This window comes from Mauremys mutica, chromosome 20 (assembly GCF_020497125.1).
Source record: "Mauremys mutica isolate MM-2020 ecotype Southern chromosome 20, ASM2049712v1, whole genome shotgun sequence".
In the NCBI taxonomy this organism is placed as follows: domain Eukaryota; kingdom Metazoa; phylum Chordata; order Testudines; family Geoemydidae; genus Mauremys; species Mauremys mutica.
This window is the reverse complement of record NC_059091.1, coordinates 1034549-1052602: the sequence shown is the minus strand read 5'-3', so window position 1 is coordinate 1052602 and position 18054 is coordinate 1034549. Positions and strand designations below refer to the sequence as shown.

The 18054-nt window shown below is 55.3% G+C and overlaps 1 protein-coding gene across 3 annotated transcripts in view; it reads right to left on the bottom strand.

The window, feature by feature from the left end:
- Window positions 1-696: 696 nt before the first annotated feature.
- ASIC1 (acid sensing ion channel subunit 1) overlaps window positions 697-18054 on the bottom strand; it is a 99196-nt gene continuing 81838 nt past the window's right edge. For 2 of the 3 annotated variants that reach the window (XM_044994803.1, XM_044994800.1), the window contains 10 exons: window positions 16964-17114; window positions 14748-14875; window positions 12704-12854; window positions 10414-10470; window positions 8536-8538; window positions 8058-8211; window positions 7680-7771; window positions 5498-5577; window positions 4821-4925; window positions 697-3719 (listed from right to left, as the gene is read on the bottom strand). In XM_044994803.1, coding sequence (XP_044850738.1) covers window positions 3615-3719; window positions 4821-4925; window positions 5498-5577; window positions 7680-7771; window positions 8058-8211; window positions 8536-8538; window positions 10414-10470; window positions 12704-12854; window positions 14748-14875; window positions 16964-17114 — 1026 coding nt within the window. In that variant the 3' untranslated portion in view covers window positions 697-3614. The remainder of the gene's footprint in view (window positions 3720-4820; window positions 4926-5497; window positions 5578-7679; window positions 7772-8057; window positions 8212-8535; window positions 8539-10413; window positions 10471-12703; window positions 12855-14747; window positions 14876-16963; window positions 17115-18054) is intronic. The other variant, XM_044994801.1, reaches the window with a different exon arrangement.

Genomic DNA, 18054 nt, shown 5'->3' with positions numbered 1-18054 from the left:
CCTCTGCAGCCCAATCTGAGTGAACGGTGTGAGTCTGGCTGTTCTACACTGTCTCCAGCACATCACTGGCCATGCGTTGCTCAAGTCTCCCTCAGGGACTGGATCCTGCCATGCATTATGGTGCCAGACAGCCAATTGTTGCTAATACAGCCAAATTAAACAGGTTCTCACCAGGCTCAAACTTTCCACACCAGTTTGCCCTCAGGCAGCACACAGAGGTGAAATCCTGAGGAAGCTGAAAAGAGCCAGTTGGAATGGGACTGCTCAGGTGACCTTCCTGCCTGGTGGTGCTATGTGCCCCACAGAGAACACCAGTAATCAATGGAGATTGGCCCCAGGACAGTGCAAGATCGGGTCTCCTTGCTCCTTTAATCTCACACCATTTAAAGCCTCCCTCCTAGAGGCTTCGGCTCAGGAAAGCACTTAAGCACATGCTTAACGCTAAGCATTGCAGTCAATGGGACTCTTACACACAGCTGAAGGTAAGTATGTACGTAAGTCGTTCCAATTTAGGGCCAACACTTCGTTCTGCAGCAAGTCCCCTCTTTGATCCTCAGTTTGAGATGCACAACATGAGCCCTGTGGGGAAGGAGATGCTGCCTGGGGTGCTTCTGATTTCCTACCCACAGGGATAGAGTCCTGCAGCCCAGCTGGGGAGAAAAAGGCTCAGTCTCTATCCTTTATCTCATCCATTTATAGTATCCTTTATATCATTGTTAAGAGTAGCAGGTATTGATATACAATGCATTTGTCATCTTATTGTGCTTCCTATGAAAATGTGTGTACATAGTACAGATACCAGAGATAATTCAACACTTTATACACTTGAAGGCATTCAGAGATCGGTAACAGAAAAATGGTACAATATCAAGGCCTAAATGCTACTGGATGGGTATCTACACTGATATGCCGCACACAGATATATATATATATATGTACACACATATATATATAGTAATATATATAATATATTATATATAAGATATATAAAATGAGGATGATATAGTAAAAACAGACAAATAAAAAATGATAAGTTTCAACGGGTGAGCATCAAGGTCAAATCCAAATCCAAATCCAAGCCCCATCTTTAAAAGCTTTAGAGCGCGAGCGTGAAAATAAGAAAGAAAAAAAGAAAAGGAATGAAACCGCACTAAGGAGCCATAAGACAATCTATGGACATGGCTGACCCGTTTGTCTTTGGGCGAGTGCTGGATACAAAGGCCTGACCCCGCTTCCTAATTTTGGTCAGGAAGTAAAATAATAATAATCATAAAGTAAATAAAGATTAGAAAAATGACATCGCAAAAACTCTTTAAGCTAAGTAGCACTTCAGCCCTGCAGAGCTGTCACTTGGTGGAGGGTGCAGGGTGGGCACGAGAATTCTGGGGCTGACCCTGACAGTGGAACAAAAGGATGGAGGCAACCCAGGCAAGGTCTGGCTCTGGAGTCCCTGACCTGGCTGCGGAGGGGTTGGGTTTGTTACACACACGTCAAACTGACCTCACAGCTCCTCTCCTCTATGTACCAGTATCCCATGGAGGGGCTATGACTGGGCTGGCTCCGCCCACACAGCCCAGCCTATGGGCACTAGTAGCAGAGACTCTGGGACACAACGGGCCAAGGGCGGCTGTGAACGACAAGCCCAGGGCCTGCCATTTTCAGAAGCTGCCGGTGATTTGGGAATTTCATCTGGAGAAGTGCTGGGGGGGGGGAGTGTCTGTGGATCATTTCCAAAGGCTGGGTGTCTGTGAGTCCCCAGAGGGTTCTGCTTGGTGGAGGGCTTGGCTCAGCTGATATTGGCAGAGCTGAGGGCACAAGCAGGGTCGTGTGGACAGGATCTGTCCTGCTGGAAGCCTCCTTCCATGGGAAGTTAGCTCAGCCCATGGGCATCAGCTTCCCCAGCCAGCTCTGAGCCACAGGCTTCCCTGGCATCAGGCTGTTCCAGAGGATGCCTGGCTTCCAGGTGACTCCATGGCAGGTGGGAATGCAAAGACCTACATTTCTTGGGACAGCACCTGCCTGGAGGACGTGTGACTGGCCTGGGAAAGCCGGACAGGTGCCTTTTAGGGAGGCATGGCTCCCCCCAGAAAACCCCTGGGTCTGACTATCCATAATGCAGCTCTGGAGTGTGGGCTGTCTCGGGCAGGCTCCCCTTCCTGGCCGATCCCACCTGCATGGGAAGTGGCAGCATGATCAGTGTGAGCTTCATCCATCAGCATTTCCTCTGCCTGTCATGCTGACCCGAGTGCTTCCCATAGCACATCCAGCCCCAACTGCCTGGCTTGGCAGGCTTATCTGGAAAGGACTGTTCAACAGCTGGGGCTTATGGGCCTGAGGGGGATTCTTCCCTTTATGTGCCCCATTAGCTATGAGGCTTCTGCCTTAGGGGAAAAGGAGGCTGAGGCCTCTTAGGGTTTTTGGAAAGTCCTCCTTGACCCTGCAGCATGGCTACTGTTCGGGCCTCATTCCCCTCCCCCACCCCAAGTTACAGTCTTTGGCACTGTCCACACACAGCGGCCTCTCTGGACGCCTCTGGATTGTGTAGGTTGCAGATGTGAGAGTTTGGGCAGGAGACTTCTCTGGGGGTGGGGCATGTGGAGGAGGGTGATGGTGAAGGGAGGAAGACGGCTGTGCTTGCTCACAGGTGGGGCTATCATTACCCCAGTCAGTCCACAGAGCACCAATCGTGGTCATGTTGGAGGGGACAGGAGCCGGGGAGACCTGGAGGCATCTGCCCTTGAGCTGAACCCACAGCCAGGGAAGGCTCCCAGGGACCATCGTGCTCAGAGACTCAGTGCCAGGGGCAGGGGACTAAATTCAGAGCAAGACTGTGGCTGCTGAATCGGCTGCAGTGCACATGGGACACACAGCAGAAGCTTCCGGGATCCAGCTCTCACCATCAGCCCCTCCCATCCCCACTGGGGGTGAAATGCTGAAAGAGGGGCCCAGGCAAACATGCTGCCATAGCAGTGGGGTCCCTGGCTCAGAGGACAGGCCCCGGGGGCTCCCACCTTTATGGAGGTGATTCCCCTGCTCTGTGGAGAGCTGGCGCAAGCTGAGCGCAGGGACCAGGCCTCCCCGTGCTCACTCATAACCCTCCCCCCCACCAAGTCTCTCTCTAGTGTGATGCGTGGATGCGGGATAGACATGGAAACCAGGTAAATGGACAGGAATGGGGAACATGGGAGAGGGGTTACTTCCCCCAGTGTGACTGCAGCCAAAGAGCTGATTCTTCTGGGCTCCTTTCTCTTTTTAGTTAAAAACAAACTGAGGAGCCAAGGAGGAGCAGGCCAGGTCCTGTGGTGCAGTCCAGTCCGTGTGTAGCTCCAGCACAGGCTGCAGAGTCAGAGTTGTGGGGGTGGGACCAGAATGTCCAAAAGTCTCTAAACTATGGGGAGGTGGGGGAGCAGCTGGCGCTGAGTCTGTATCCAGGGTCAGAAACCAACCCAACCGCCTGCCACCTGGCCCTAAACCTGAGGCCATCACTCTTGTTAATGTCCCACTATGGCGAGGAGCAAGGGCCCCTAGGTGTGTCCCCTCCATGGACACCCCCCAGGGACAGGGGCCGCTCTCCGGAGGGCTTTGGTAGTGTATGTTGTACATCCGGACGTCAGTTAGCAGGTGAAGTCCTCAAACGTGCCCCGGGCCGGGTGGTGAGGTAGGATGTTGGCTGCATACGTCATCCCGGCTGGGTGGCCCCTTAGGCTCTCACAGGGATTCTGGGGGCAAGGGAGATGAGGGAAGGAGAGTTAAGCACGGCAGGTCCCGAGCACAGGGAGAAGAGCAGATGATACAGCAACAGCATCATGCAATGCCTTGATAGAGGCAAGAGTCCAGCCCTCTGGTAATCACAGAGACCAGAGGCTCTGGCAGCATTTGGGGGGCCCGGCAGCTCACGGGATGCCCCAAAAACACTTAGTGCCCTTGCCCAGGGAGCCCCAGAGCACAGGAGATCTCCATATATCTGGCTGAGTGACACCACCTCCCATGAACAAAGACCCTGTTTAGAGATGGGCTGCAAGGTTTGTGGCTCTTCTGTAATGAGTGAACCAGCTCCCTAGGTCCAATGCCCTGGAGCTTGGCAGACCTGTGCATCTGGGTCAGAACTTTCTGACTTGGGGTCATGGCCCCAAGAGAACCACAGTTGTCAGCTATCTTCAGCAAGCCAGTTGGCACTGAACTCTAGTGCCTAAATACCATGGTGACTGGCACAGTAGCAAGACCTGGGCGGTTTTCTATCCTCTCCCTCTCCAAAGGCTGCCAGCTACCACTCCAGGCAGTCCCAGAGGACAGGGGTACTGGGTACTGGAGCATGGGGCCCCAAGCTGGCATGCTCAATGCCCTGCTGTGGATCCCAGCCATGTCCTTTCACTGCAGGTTGCTCCCCAGCAATCCCCACAGCACAAAGGTCGTTCCCACAAGCCACTTTCTCAGCAGCCTACGGCTTCGGGGGTTCCTAACTTTGGTTTTCAAGGCAGCCAGTCCTCTCTTAGCCCTCCTTGCTAGCTCAGAGGTGAAGGAGCAGGAAGAGACCAGGACAGCAAGGATGCTAAAGGGAAGGACTGAGATGCATGCCCTCTGCGTGGGGACCTTGCGCAGTCCCTGGTTACCCTACAGCAGGCTCTGGCCAGTGATATGGGTCTGCCTCTCACAAGCGCTCACAACCTCCAGTAGAACCCCCAGCCCCAGAGGGCTCGCTGAGCGGTATGGGGGGCACTGCAGGGCAGTGTGCTGCCCTCCCCCCCAGTGTAGGGGTCAGTGGGGATGTTAACTGAGGCATGGCCCAGGCCACAAGGAGAAGGGCAGGTTCTGGCACTTACATGGCGTTTCACATCATCCATGCTCAGGGCGACGCCCTTGTCTGTGTTGTTCCTTTTGTGATTCTTTTGGCACTTGGCCCGGCGACACAGCTTGTACTTTATGACCTGAAAGTGAAAGCAGCTCCTGGGTGGGATGGCCCCCTCAGTGACCCAAAGCATCCTGCGCGCTGAGGAGCCGAGGGACATCGGGGCACCAGTTACAGGGGGGCAGTGCTGAGGTAAGTCACGTGATGAGGGACTGGTGGAAACTGCACAGGCCAGATCCTGCTCCCAGCCACAGCACAGATAAATCCAGAGTGACTCCACGTTCTGCACTGGATGCAGGGTAGCTGAGATGAGAAACTCACTCACAACGTATGAAGGGGCTCACAGCTCCCATGGGCAGGAGGGATTTGGGTCCCAGGGGATCGGCAGGAGGCGCACGAGGCTGGCAGCAGCCTGGGGGGGAGATTTCATGCTGAGTGGGAAGGGACTGGGAGGGCAAAGGGGGCTGGCGGGTGATACCAGGCAGGGAGCAGGCAGTGAAGTGACATGCAGAGGTGAAGGGGAGGAAGGAGCTGTGGGGGAAGCAGTATGACAGGGGTTGACCTTAGGGGAGCATCTTGGTGCATCATGGGGGATGGTTCTCAACCCCCCCACAGCAGAGTGGGGTTCCTGGTGATCCCTCCTTCACTCACCTCATAGGCATAATCGAACAGCTCCAGCACGGTCAGGATGCTGGCCCCAATGAACAGCCCCATCTGCCCACCAATGTCGCCTGGAGACGAGAGGGATGAGAGCAGTCAGGGCGGGCTGGCCGGGAGTGGGTGGCCTGTCAGCCACTCCGGGGCTCAGTTATATAGTGGAGGACAGGACAGCTGAGGAAAGGAGACCAGACAGAGGGAGGGAGGGAGAGGAGAAGGCAGCAGCTCCACTTGCCATAGCGGCTCATCCACTTGTAGTGAGAGGCTGGATCTCTCCCCGCAGAGATCACTCTAGTGGTCTTTGATGAGCCTGTGACATGGACACCCCCCACCACTCGGCCAGCCAAAGCTGGAGGCCTCTGGGGGTCCTTGATCCTGACCCCAGGCTGCAGCTTGGTGAGCTCTGATCTGCTGGGTTGGTGAACCTACGAGCTCAGCGACCCTCCACATGGGCTCAAGGCCTGGGTTCTGCACCCTGCGCTGCCGCCCTGTGATGAATGGACTCACCAGTGGCCAGGGCTCTGTCTTCCAATGTGAGATTCACTAGGAAGCCCCAGGGATGAGGCCAAGAAGCCAGGGAGCCTGCAGCCATGCCAGGATTTTCCCAAAGCACCAGGGTCCTGCGCTGCAGGTTTTGGCTCTGTGTGCCCAATAAACACCCCTCAGTATGGAGTCAGCAAAGCCCCCGGCCCTTGGGGATGGCTATGCTGAGAGGCCAAATACTCACAGCTCCCATTGACCCTCAGCTCCTCTAGGAATCAAGCCCTGACTCTCCCTTGGCCTCTCGAGAAGGGCCTGGGACTGGCTGTCAGGCTCTGTGTAGGTATTATGCAGACCTGCCCCACTGACTCATACCAGCAGCTAGACCAAGTGGGATCTGCCCCATCTTTGGAGAACCGAGGCCCAAGAGTTTCTCTAACCAACGCAAGGGAGAGCTGGAGCAGGGAGGTTCTGGAGGAAAAAGCCTCGGAAGAGCCGAGTCAGGAGGGATAAGGCGTGTGAGTAAGCTTCTCTCATTGGCTCACACACCTGCCCTACAAGGGCTTGTCAATTGGGACCTCACACCATCTTCTACTAGTGACAAATTGGATGACTCTGTGCACGTGCACCCAGGGGATCCTATATAATTTCTGCACTCCATGAGCCCTACTCCCTCAGCCGGCTAGAGACCAAACCCCTATGGCTCTGCACTGAGATGAAATCTGCTCATTAAATGGCTCCATTACTATTTTCCAATTAGTTTATTCAAAAAGCCCTTAAACATCTGCACTTGGGTCTGCAGGAAGGAGTCTGCTGCAGAGAAAACAGATCAGGACAGGAGCTTTGGGGAAGGGCTGGTACGGATAATGCTACTTCCCGCTCACTGAAATCTGGTTCACCTGCCAGACACAGACCACATGGTCCCCCCCATCTGCCTAGGGTGGGGTGGAAGGTAAATCACTGAGCTGAGCCAGCTGCCACGGGCTAGGTTCAGAGGTGAGGTGTGCGAGGGGCCTGAGTTCCATGCTGAAGGTGGACACACAGCCATCTGAGCTGGGGGCGATCACGCTCCCAGTCATCCCATGTGATGTTCTGGGACTGGTGCACCAGATTTATCCCAGTGCCGCTCACAGCAGGGTCTGTCCCCAAGGGGGCAGCAGGAGAAGCAACAGCCCTGTGTACAAACAGCTCCCACCAACCCCCACACTGAGCCTCATCCTGGTCCCACTGAAGCCAGTGGGAGTTTTCCAATTCACGGCAGCGGGATCCGGACTCAGATACCACACTCAAATGTGCAGTGTCTCTTGGCACCTTGGTGTGCGATGCCTCCCGCAGCACACATCAGCATGTGCCTGGCCCTAGAGTCATGGAATTACCCTCTGCTCCACCTCGCCCCTGCACTCAGCACCAAAGACCCTGCTCTCCCAGAGAACTCCACAGCTCATGCCCACTGGGCTGCCGCAGAACCAGGGTCTCTGACTGCCCTCCCTGCTTCAGCTTACCTTCAGGCATCACCGACAGAGGGGAGGGAGAGCCACAGCCCACTGGAGGTGACAGGCATCTGGGGCCTAGTGCTGGGGGGGTCATTGGAGCTGAATGGACCCCTACCCCAAGCACTCAGCTAGCGTTGCTCAGCAGTGACCACAAGGCCTGGCTCCCTGCCTGCCCCTGAGTATGGAGGGGAAACATGCCTCACCCAGCAAGCCAGCCACCTCATAGGCCTTCTTCTGCTCAATTGTCTCATAGTTCAGGGCTTCAAAGAAGATATCCAGCACCAGAAAGTTCTCCCTGCAAGAGAGGAAGGGAGTGTCACTGGATGGGACTGGCTCTGTGTGACAGCCTGGAGTCGTTGAAACAAATCCAGCATGGACAAAATCAGCAGGAAGCCATGAGACCAGGGAAAGGAGGCCAGGCATTAAGAACCGGCACCTGGCGTCCCAAAGATCTGGAGACTGGGCAGGTGCCCAGGGGGCCAATGGGGAATGAAACTCTTGTGGCACTGGCAATACGTGTAGCCTCTTGGTTCCATTGGCTCTGCCCCCAGGTCTGTGGCGCAAGCCCCCTCCCCAATTACCCAATGTACTGCTCCGACTTGTTGTATTTCTTGGCCAGGTACTTGGCTGAGGCCTTGCTGGGGATTTTCACCATGGACAGCTCCTTGCCAAAGCGGGTGACATTGCAGGGCATCTCACAGACACAGTAATCATTGTCCTTCTCCAGCAGGAAATCTGGGGGGGTGGGACGGGTGAAGGGAGATGGGCGGAAAGGAGGGGAACGGAGAGAGAACAAAATAAAACAATAGCAGCTCATACTCTAAAGGGGTCTCTCGACATTCCCCAGACTTCAAAGCCACCCCTGGAAAGTGCCACTCAAGTTGCTTAACAGGAGAAGAAAGAGGGGGACAGTTTCTGGAAAATTTCTAGGACCCTCTCCTCCCAGTTCCCACTTGTAAGCCATTCCCCTGCCCTAGCTAAGGCTCTTGGAGGTCAATAGCAATAAAACAAACACAAGGCGCTAACAGAGCCAAATCAAAGTAGGAGAAAGAAAATCACCATCTGAAAATGATGCAAATAGAAACAAATGAAGGGGGTGGGGCAATCAGCACAGGGATCAGAGGGAGGGACAGGGGAAGAGAGAGGTGAGAAATATGGCACAAGCAATCACATGTTACAGAAGAGTCTTTGGAGTCTGATGGATGAATGTCAAGGGGGGACAGGGTCTGCTGCAGCCAAGCCACCATCATTGCCAGCCATTGGCACGGCCCCGTGGCCATGTCTCCATTGCTGCCTGCCATGGCTGAGCCTCCATCATCACCAGCCATTGGCAAGGCCCCATGGCCAAGTCTGATGTGGCAGTAGGGTCCTTGACAGGTGTGCAATAGGAGTGTAAACCACAGTAGCAGAGTGTGGGTCTTTCTTCTCTAGTGTGTGGTCCATATATGAGAATAAGGGTCTACCTGCATCTGCCAGCAAATGGAGCTACTCTCTAAGTTCAAGCAGTAAAAGCTTGTGCTTTTAGCAGTGAATGCCCAGGGTTCAACCCTGAAGACAGCTGCTGGTGATGGTCACAGGCAGGGGCGGCTCCAGGCCCCAGCACGCCAAGCGCGTGCTTGGGGCGGCAAGCTGCGGGGGAGTGCTCTGCCAGTCGCTGCGAGGGCGGCAGGCAGGCTGCTTTCGCGGCTTGCCTGTGGAGGGTCCGCTGGTCCCGCGGCTTTGGCGGACCTCCCGCAGGCGTGCCTGCGGAGGGTCCGCTGGTCCCGTGGCTTTGGCGGACCTCCCGCAGGCGTGCCTGCAGAGGGTCCGCTGGTCCCGCGGCTTCGGAGGACCTCCCGCAGGCGTGCCTGCAGAGGGTCTGCTGGTCCCGCGGCTTCGGAGGACCTCCCGCAGGCGTGCCTGTGGAGGGTCCGCTGGTCTCATGGCTTTGGCGGACCTCCCGCAGGCGTGCCTGTGGAGGGTCCGCTGGTCCTGTGGCTTTGGCGGACCTCCCGCAGGCGTGCCTGCAGAGGGTCCGCTGGTCCCGCGGCTTCGGAGGACCTCCCGCAGGCGTGCCTGCAGAGGGTCCGCTGGTCCCGCGGCTTTGGTGGACCTCCCGCAGGCGTGCCTGTGGAGGGTCCGCTGGTCCCGTGGCTTTGGCGGACCTCCCGCAGGCGTGCCTGTGGAGGGTCCGCTGGTCCCGTGGCTTTGGCGGACCTCCCGCAGGCGTGCCTGTGGAGGGTCCGCTGGTCCTGTGGCTTTGGCGGACCTCCCGCAGGCATGCCTGTGGAGGGTCCGCTGGTCCCGTGGCTTCGGAGGACCTCCCGCAGGCACGCCTGCGGGAGGTCCTCTGAAGCCGCAGGATCAGCGGACCCTCCGCAGGCAAGCCGCCAAAGGCAGCCTGCCTGCCGTGCTTGGGGCGGCAAAATGCCTAGAGCCGCCCCTGGTCACAGGAGCACAGATACCATCAGGATGAAGACCGAGGAGGAGTCTCAAATATAGCCAGAGTCGTCTTTGTCCTTTAGGGCCTAAAAAACTAGTTGCACCCCAGAGAGATTGCTCCATCCATGCACAGAGAGCCTGACAGGACCATGGCTCTGAGCTTCTGTAGTAGCAGGTGTGACACTGCACCCCAGAGGCAGTGGAATATACGCCTAGATGGATTGAAGGGCCTGATTCAGAGGTGGATAGAGTCCTTTGGTGCTACACCCCTTCCTGATGTCTAGGGGACCTGCCTGGGGTTGCTGGCCTCCCCCTTAGAAACTGGAATGAGGTATGAGTTACTGTAGGGGTGGGGACCTTCCGTCACACACTCCACTGCTGCTGAGTGCTCTCTTCGCCCCTTGATATGCGTGGCACAGCGAGAGCCCTGTCCTCCTGGAATGGAGTGGGCCCCAATGCCCCGCTCTGGGCCAGTGGCCAAACCTGCAAAAGAGGAGAGGGGCAAGGCAGTCTCACCTAAGGCCGGGTCCGCGCACTCCTTGTACTGCTCGGGGGTGCAATAGGGGGCGTCACCTGCAGGGAGACAGAAGAGCAAAATTTCAGTCGAACCTCTGTGCTGGGGCTGGATTTAAGGTGGAGAAGCTGATCCAGTGGGTGTGGAAGCGGGAGTGGGTGGATGACACCAGACTACACAGGCCATTGGTCTGAGCAACCGAGGAGGGGGAGATACTGGACTACACAGGCCATTGGTCTGGTTTGGTATGGATGGGTGTGTGCGGAGGGAGGATAGTGAGCTAGATGAGCCATTGCCCTGGTCCAGCAGGGGGGTGGAGGAGAGGGGTACAGCAACAGCTAGACCAGCAATCTTATCCTGAGTATTTATTTTGCTGCTCCTTGAATCTGTGTTGTTTCCTAGCCTGCACCTATCCCCCGCCCGCCCTGGACCAGAAAACCTCTCAGTGATCTCAAAACCCTCCCCATACCGTCCCATCAGGATCCTGAGCAAACAGACAGTCTTGACTTTAACCCCTCACCTGACTGTGTACAGAATCCCTGCCAGAGAAAGCAATCAGCCAGAATGATGTAGGGTCTGTGATTCTGGATGTTAATTTCCACGCCTTACTTGCTACGGCCTGTTTGCAAGTGACTAGTCCCATCAGTGTAAGACCAGTGCCAAAGCCCTCGGGATAAAGGGCTGGTTCCATGAGAGGGGAAGTGGCTCCCAGCAGTGGGGGAACAGAGTAGAAGGTTCAATCCGCAGCCCCCGGGGAGACTGCTGCCTGGTCCCCCCACCTGCCCGCAGCAGCACATGCCTGCCTCCAAGCCGGCCTTGGATCTTAGACAAATACTGGGCCTCCCCAATCTTGGTAGTGCAGTCGCTGCCATTCAAATGCACTGTCTGGTCTGATCTTCAGAGATGGGCTTGGTGAGGGGTCGGTGGGCAGCATACTCCAGGGCCAGCACCCTCCATGGACACCTCCAAACCCACTGGGGAGGTACCTTCAGGGGCACTCTGGGGATCCAGCATTACCTACGTGCACACCCCAGAGGAGTACGTTTAACCCCCAACTCCACTGCCAGAGCCCACGTGTCTGCCCATCTCCCACGGTATCCTGGCTCCCGCACTGCCTGGATATATTTCTTGATAGGCTGAGAATTGAGAGGAATTTGGGGGATTAAATTGGAATCCAGCCTGGAGCCACGGAGCTGTGCTGGAAGTGCCAGAAGAGCTGGGATTTAGGGGAGGGGGCTGCAGCAGACGCAGGCCGGGGCTGTGCTCTGAGAGCAGCGGGTCTCAGCTCATGCACAATGAGGTGCTGTTCACCTTCAGGTATTGTTTGCCCCAACGCAGGACATGGAACATGACAGAGCAGTGTCCTGTTGGGGCAGGAATCCTGGAGCAAAGGGAGGGGGAGGAGGGCACTGGACTAGATGGGTCACTGGTCGTCTCTGTTACAAGAAGTAAGATCATGGACTAGATCTACTAACAGTGTGTGGGCAGTGGGATACCTGTTGAAATGAACCCTTGGGCTGATCCACGGCAACAATGAAGTGGAGGGTTACTGGGCTAAGGGCCCCTGGGTCTGATCTGGGGTGGCAGGGAGGCACTGGGAGGGATACTGGGCTAAGGGCCCATCGGTCTGATCTGGGGCAGGGAGGCCCTGGGAGGGATACTGGGCTAAGGGCCCCTGGGTCTGATCTGGGGTGGCAGGGAGGCATTGGGGGGATACTGGGCTAGATGGGCCCATGGGTCTGATCTGGGGCAGGGAGGCCCTGGGAGGATACTGGGCTAAGGGCCCATGGGTCTGATCTGGGGTGGCAGGGAGGCACTGGGAGGGATACTGGGCTAGATGGGCCCATGGGTCTGATCTGGGGTGGCAGGGAGGCATTGGGAGGATACTGGGCTAGATGGGCCCATGGGTCTGATCTGGGGTGGCAGGGAGGCACTGGGAGGATACTGGGCTAGATGGGCCCATGGGTCTGATCTGGGGTGGCAGGGAGGCACTGGGAGGATACTGGGCTAGATGGGCCCATGGGTCTGATCTGGGGTGGCAGGGAGGCATTGGGAGGATACTGGGCTAGATGGGCCCATGGGTCTGATCTGGGGTGGCAGGGAGGCACTGGGAGGATACTGGGCTAGATGGGCCCATGGGTCTGATCTGCGGTGGCAGGGAGGCATTGGGAGGATACTGGGCTAGATGGGCCCATGGGTCTGATCTGGGGTGGCAGGGAAATGCTCTGAGCTGCACAGGGAGTGTCCTACCCGGGGCTGGTTTGGGCTGTCCCTGTCCCCATTTGGGCTCACCTCGCATGTGCACCATGCGGCAGTTGCAGTTCTCCACCAGGTAGCGGGTCTCACAGTCAATGCGACAGGCTGCGATGCTGTAGGTGTCGTAGAACTCAGAGTCTCTGGTTATGGACTGGCAGTTACCCCAGGGCGGGGGAAGGTAGATCAGCTGGGGCAGAGCAGGGAGGAATGAGAACAGGAGCCCACCCCTTCTCTCCCCAGGGAATGCTCCCAGAAGGCTCTTGTTGAGCACCAAGGTGGACCAGGAACCAATCAGGCCACCAGAGGAGCAAGCTGAGAATTCAGAGTATTGATTAACTAGGCCCCGCAAGCCCCTGTGTCAGGCTCACTTTCCCCATTCTACAGATTTTAAAATGTCTAATTTTAGTAGCTGCTGTTTAACATCCTCCTGAGATATCAGTGGAATGGAAAGAGTGTTATCATCTGATACGATTATTTCATGTTTTTTCCCAAATACACAACAGAAACATTTATTGAACGCTTCTGCCTTTTCTGCATTATTATTGATAATTCTACCATTTCCATCTAATAATGGACCAATACTATTGTTAGGATTCTTTTTGTTCCTAATATATTTAAAAAACTCCTTATTTTCCTTAACTCTGCTGGCCACAGTTTTCTCCTTGTGTCCCTTTGCTTTCCTTATCAATTTTCTACAATTTCTAGCATCTGATTTGTATTAATATCAACTTCCCCTTTGTTATATATTATTTTTAATTTTTTCATAGCTGGCTTTGCTTCCCTGCTAAACCAGGTCTTTTTTTAATAATACAGCCTTCTTCCTCGAGTGTGGGATGGTGGTTTTTTGGGGTATCTAGTGGAAGTGCTGTTAAACAATTCCCAATTATCCTTCATGCTTTTCTGATTAAATTCTTCCTCCCAGCTGATTTGGCTCATGATTGTTTGTTATAATTGTCAAGAAGTGCAATGACATAAGAATGGCCAAACTGGGTCAGACCTATGGTCCATCTGGCCCAGAATCGTGTCTTCTGACAGTGGCCAATGCCAGAAGCTTCAGAGGGAACAAGGCAGTGATGAGCTGCCAAAATCTTAACAACCGGTTCCCTATAAAAAGTTCTGATTTAAGGGGGGGAGCGAGGGAGGGGCCGGGGGAGAGATCCTCGTGGGGCCGGGGGCCCCTGCAGGGCCTGGGACAATTGTCCCACTTGCCCCTTCCCCTCCCGTCTGGCCAGTCCTGGAGCTTGCAGCAGCCCCCTCTCCCCCCCCCCCCACCTTGCTGGGCCATTCAAAAAGTGGCAGCAGGACGACTCCAGAGCTCAGCTGAGCTGCCCAGCTGGTGCCGGTGGCTGGCCACGCTGCAGCTGGGGGGAAGCGGGGGAAGGGACGGGGGAGCCTCAGCCTCCCCAGCTGGGAATCCTGGGAGCAACAGGATGGTCCGGCCCACGGACCAGAGTTCTTTGCCCACCCCCTGGCCCTTTAACAACCGGTTCTCCACGGAGGTCTAATTTTAACAACCGGTTCTTGAGAACCTGTGGGAACCTGCTCCAGCTCACCACTGGAACAAGGCAATAATCCAGTGATCCATCCCCTGTCATTCAGTCCCAGCATCTGGCAGTCAGAGGCTTAGGAACACAAAGCATGGGGTTGCGTCCCTGACCATCCTGGATAATTGTCATTGATGGACCTATCCCCCAGGAACTTATCTAATTCTTTTTCGAACCCAATTATAGTTTTGACCTTCACAACATCCCATGGCAGTGAGTTCCACAGGTTGACTGTGTGTCATGGGTAGAAATACTTCCTTTTGTTTGGTTTAAACCTGCTGCCTATTAATTTCATTGGGTGACCCTGGTTCATGTGTTATGCGAAAGGATAAATAACACTTCCTTATTCACTTTCTCCACACCATTCAGGATTTTATAGACTTCTATCATATCCCCCGCTTAACCCTCCAGGCTCCTGGAATGCTGCATCCACCCCATCCCCCCGCTTAGTGTTTCTTCTCTGTCTGTGTCAGGCAGAGGCAGCTCAGGGGCAGCCAGCACAGAGTGCCCAGCCCAGTGCTCTCCCTGCCCCTCACCCGCTGCTCTTGGCAGGACACAAAGGTCTGGAATCCAGGCGCTACCCCAAAGCCCAGCTGGTCAATTAAGGGAGGTTCATCCTGGCTGTGAATCTGCACTTTTATCCCAGCTTCAAACGAGGTCTCATCTGTAACAAAGAGAAAAGTGGGAGCTGAGTATCTGAGAGGGCTGGGGAATCCAGGCATCCTGGGGTGAGAACTCCCTGGGGCCCATTTCCTATCCGCAGGATACATCTATTCTGCTCTCCCTCAGGGCTTAGCTTCAGAGAGCTTGTCCTGTCTGTAATGGAGCATGGGGCAGAATTAACCCTGTCCCTGCCAGTGTGAAGAGCCCTTTCAGGCCTGGACGAGTAGAGAGCCATGGGACAGTCTCAGAGGGCACCAGAAGTTCCCAGGATGAGGGGTCCAACTCTGCACAGCTGTCACCTTGTTGCCATCTACAGCTGTGCAATGCAGGCACGTGACACACAGAGTGGTGTGAGTGAGGGGAGGGATCTCGTTTGGTCACATCTCGCAGTCGCTTTGCACGGGTGAGAATGGCACCCCCAGGTCAGGGTGAGCCAGGCCCTCTCTTATATCCCTGCACGGGTGCACAAAGTCAGGATTCCCCTTTTAACACTGAATATACTCTGAGCTAGCTCCACAGGCTTCAGTGGGATTACTCCTGATTTACACCAGCGTGAGAGCAGAACTGGTCCATTCTTGGTGCCTTTCAAACAGGGACTTCAAACTGCCTTGGAAACATTAATGAACAGAGACTCAGACCACCCTGGGAAGTGGGTATTATTCATCCCATTTTATAGACGGGGAAACACCACAGAGAGGGGGAGTGACTCAACCAAGATGATAGAGGTGAGAACAGAACCTAGGAGTCCTGACTCCCAATCTCCTGCTCTAGCCTCTAGACTCAGAGCACTCTGCCTCTCAGATCTGGGAACACAACCCAGGAGTTCTGACACCTGGTCTAACACTTTCACTCTCATCCTACCTTCCCCAGGGGGTTTGGAAGCAACAGATGGCAGAGGCAGGTTTCTGTCTGGGCAAGTCCCTCCTGCCCGGGCAAGTCCCTCCTGCCCAGCTGCCTGTGCAACTGTTCTGGAAGGATGCTGAGAAGGTGTGAAGGGGTGAATGTTTCACTGATGGGGCAGCCGGTCATGCCCATCTCCACATGCGTTTGGCCAGATCTGCTCAGGTCTGGGGCTGTTCTCAGACATACTCTCTCCTTCACCCAGCTTTGCAGTGTGTGTGTGTGTGTGTGTCTATCACCTACATGACAATCTCTCCAGTGTCTGTCTTGGGGAAGAATTCAGTGCCCATTCCCTCTCCACTAGTCCACAGCCGCAACCCTGCTCTATATGCCCCTCCCTTCCCCACCAGCTCACTGCACCATACAGGAAGAGGGGGTAAGGGCTGGGGCTCCTTAGGTTTATTGCATGTGCCACCCTCCCACTTGCATTCCTTCCTTCCTTCTGTCTGTTTTCCCTCCCTCCTAGCCCCTCTGTTCCGTTCTTTTCTTCCCCACCACCCTCCCACTCCATGGCCCTGGGAGAGCAGCAGGCAAGTGGGTGGAACTATTTATAGACAAGTGCTACTTAATTTAAACTGGCAGGCAGTTGCCATGGCAAATAATACAGGTAAGAAAAAAGGAGGAGAAAAATAGATTGACAGCAAGAAAAATGGGAGGACCTGAGAAGATGGGAGCCTAGGGGTAGGGTCATGGGGGTTGGGACTGCTGGAGACAGGGCATGGCAAGGGCCCAGCTCCAGGGAGACAACGCATGGGCCTTCACGGGAACCGGCTGCAAGCAGCCCCAAGCGACTGTGCCTGTCCCTTCTCCAGGCCTGTCTGACCCTCCTCCCCAGGCATTAGTATTGCTACTGTGGTGGTGCTCAGAGGCTTTAGCCGGACACTGCTGTGCCAAGCTGGGCCCCCCAAACCAGGCCAGGCCCCCCATGCACTATGAACAACAAGCCATGAAGAGCTGTCATGGAAACACAGCTTGTGCAGGAGGCAGAGACGGGGAGGCATTGGCAGAGTGAGGTCTGGCTGAGGGGCAGGAGGTTGAATGGACAGGTATCAAGGGAGTGGAGATGGCCCGCCTCTGGGCTAGGGCAAAGTGCTCTGGGTGTGGAAGCAGAGGTGCCCATCTCCGCATGGGGCAGGGAGGGATTTGCAGACACAGCTGCTCCAGCCAGTGCTGCTGCTGGTCCTGTTACCTGTTTCCCCCCAGACAGGCAGGTACTCGTCTTGCTGAATGTCCAGCATGATCTCCAGGCCATTGCCAGTGCCACCCTTCATGGTGATGCGCCGGGGCTTCCCGTCCTGTCCGGAGTTGAATGTGTAGCACTTGCCATAGCGCGTGAAGACCTGAGGGGGACAGAGATGGGAGGGGACAGTTAGATACAGAGCTGGCGGGCTGATGCCAGACCCTACCACAGAGTCACCAACCCATCCCCCACATACCCCCCATTGCCGGTCGCCAATCGGGTATACCTCCGGGATACTCGCCTCATATCATGGGGTCACTGACTGGGGACTCCCCCACCCCCACTGCAGGGGCACCATTCAGGCTCTGTTGTAATAACTGGGGCCTTATAATTCTACCCCAATTGTGAGCTCAACTGTGGGAAAGTTATAAACTAGTCCCATCGCCGATATCCAACATTAATGGGAAACGGGGCAAAAAGAGACAACAAACTGGATTAGTGCAAACCAAAAGGTCAACTGAGATTGCCCCAGGAGTGTGTTAAAAGCACATGTGCTAAACAAGAGATGTGTGGGACTGGAAATCAATGGACCAAAATTGGTGTGTCAGAAATTAGGCTTAACTGGTGAGCACAGTAATGAGGGGATGGGCTATTCCACTCATTATTCCCTTTTGGGGGTCCTTAGAAAACCTTTGTGGTGACTATCAAGCTGGCTGCCTGGCTGCAAGATGGGTGGACTGCAAGAGGGACCTTTACCATTATGGCTACCATCCTCACCATCTCCTAGGACCTTGCATCGACCATGACACTCTTGGGCCTTTGCCATCCTGACCCGATGATGTCCTGACCAGAGAAGGGGACCCAGATGGCAGCGCCACCTCCACCAGCTCTGGCTAACTCTCCACCACCACCCGGGCTGTGAGACTTTGGTTCCTGCTGGCACCCTTTCCCCGTGTCTGTCTGTTTTGTCAAAGCAGGGAAAGTCCGTAACTTAGAACTGGACAGCAGACCTAGCCCTTTCTTTCCCACCAAGGATTGTCCGACAAAATCAAAAGATTCTAACCAATATCTCTCTCTGAGAAAGGGACTGGATAGGTTCT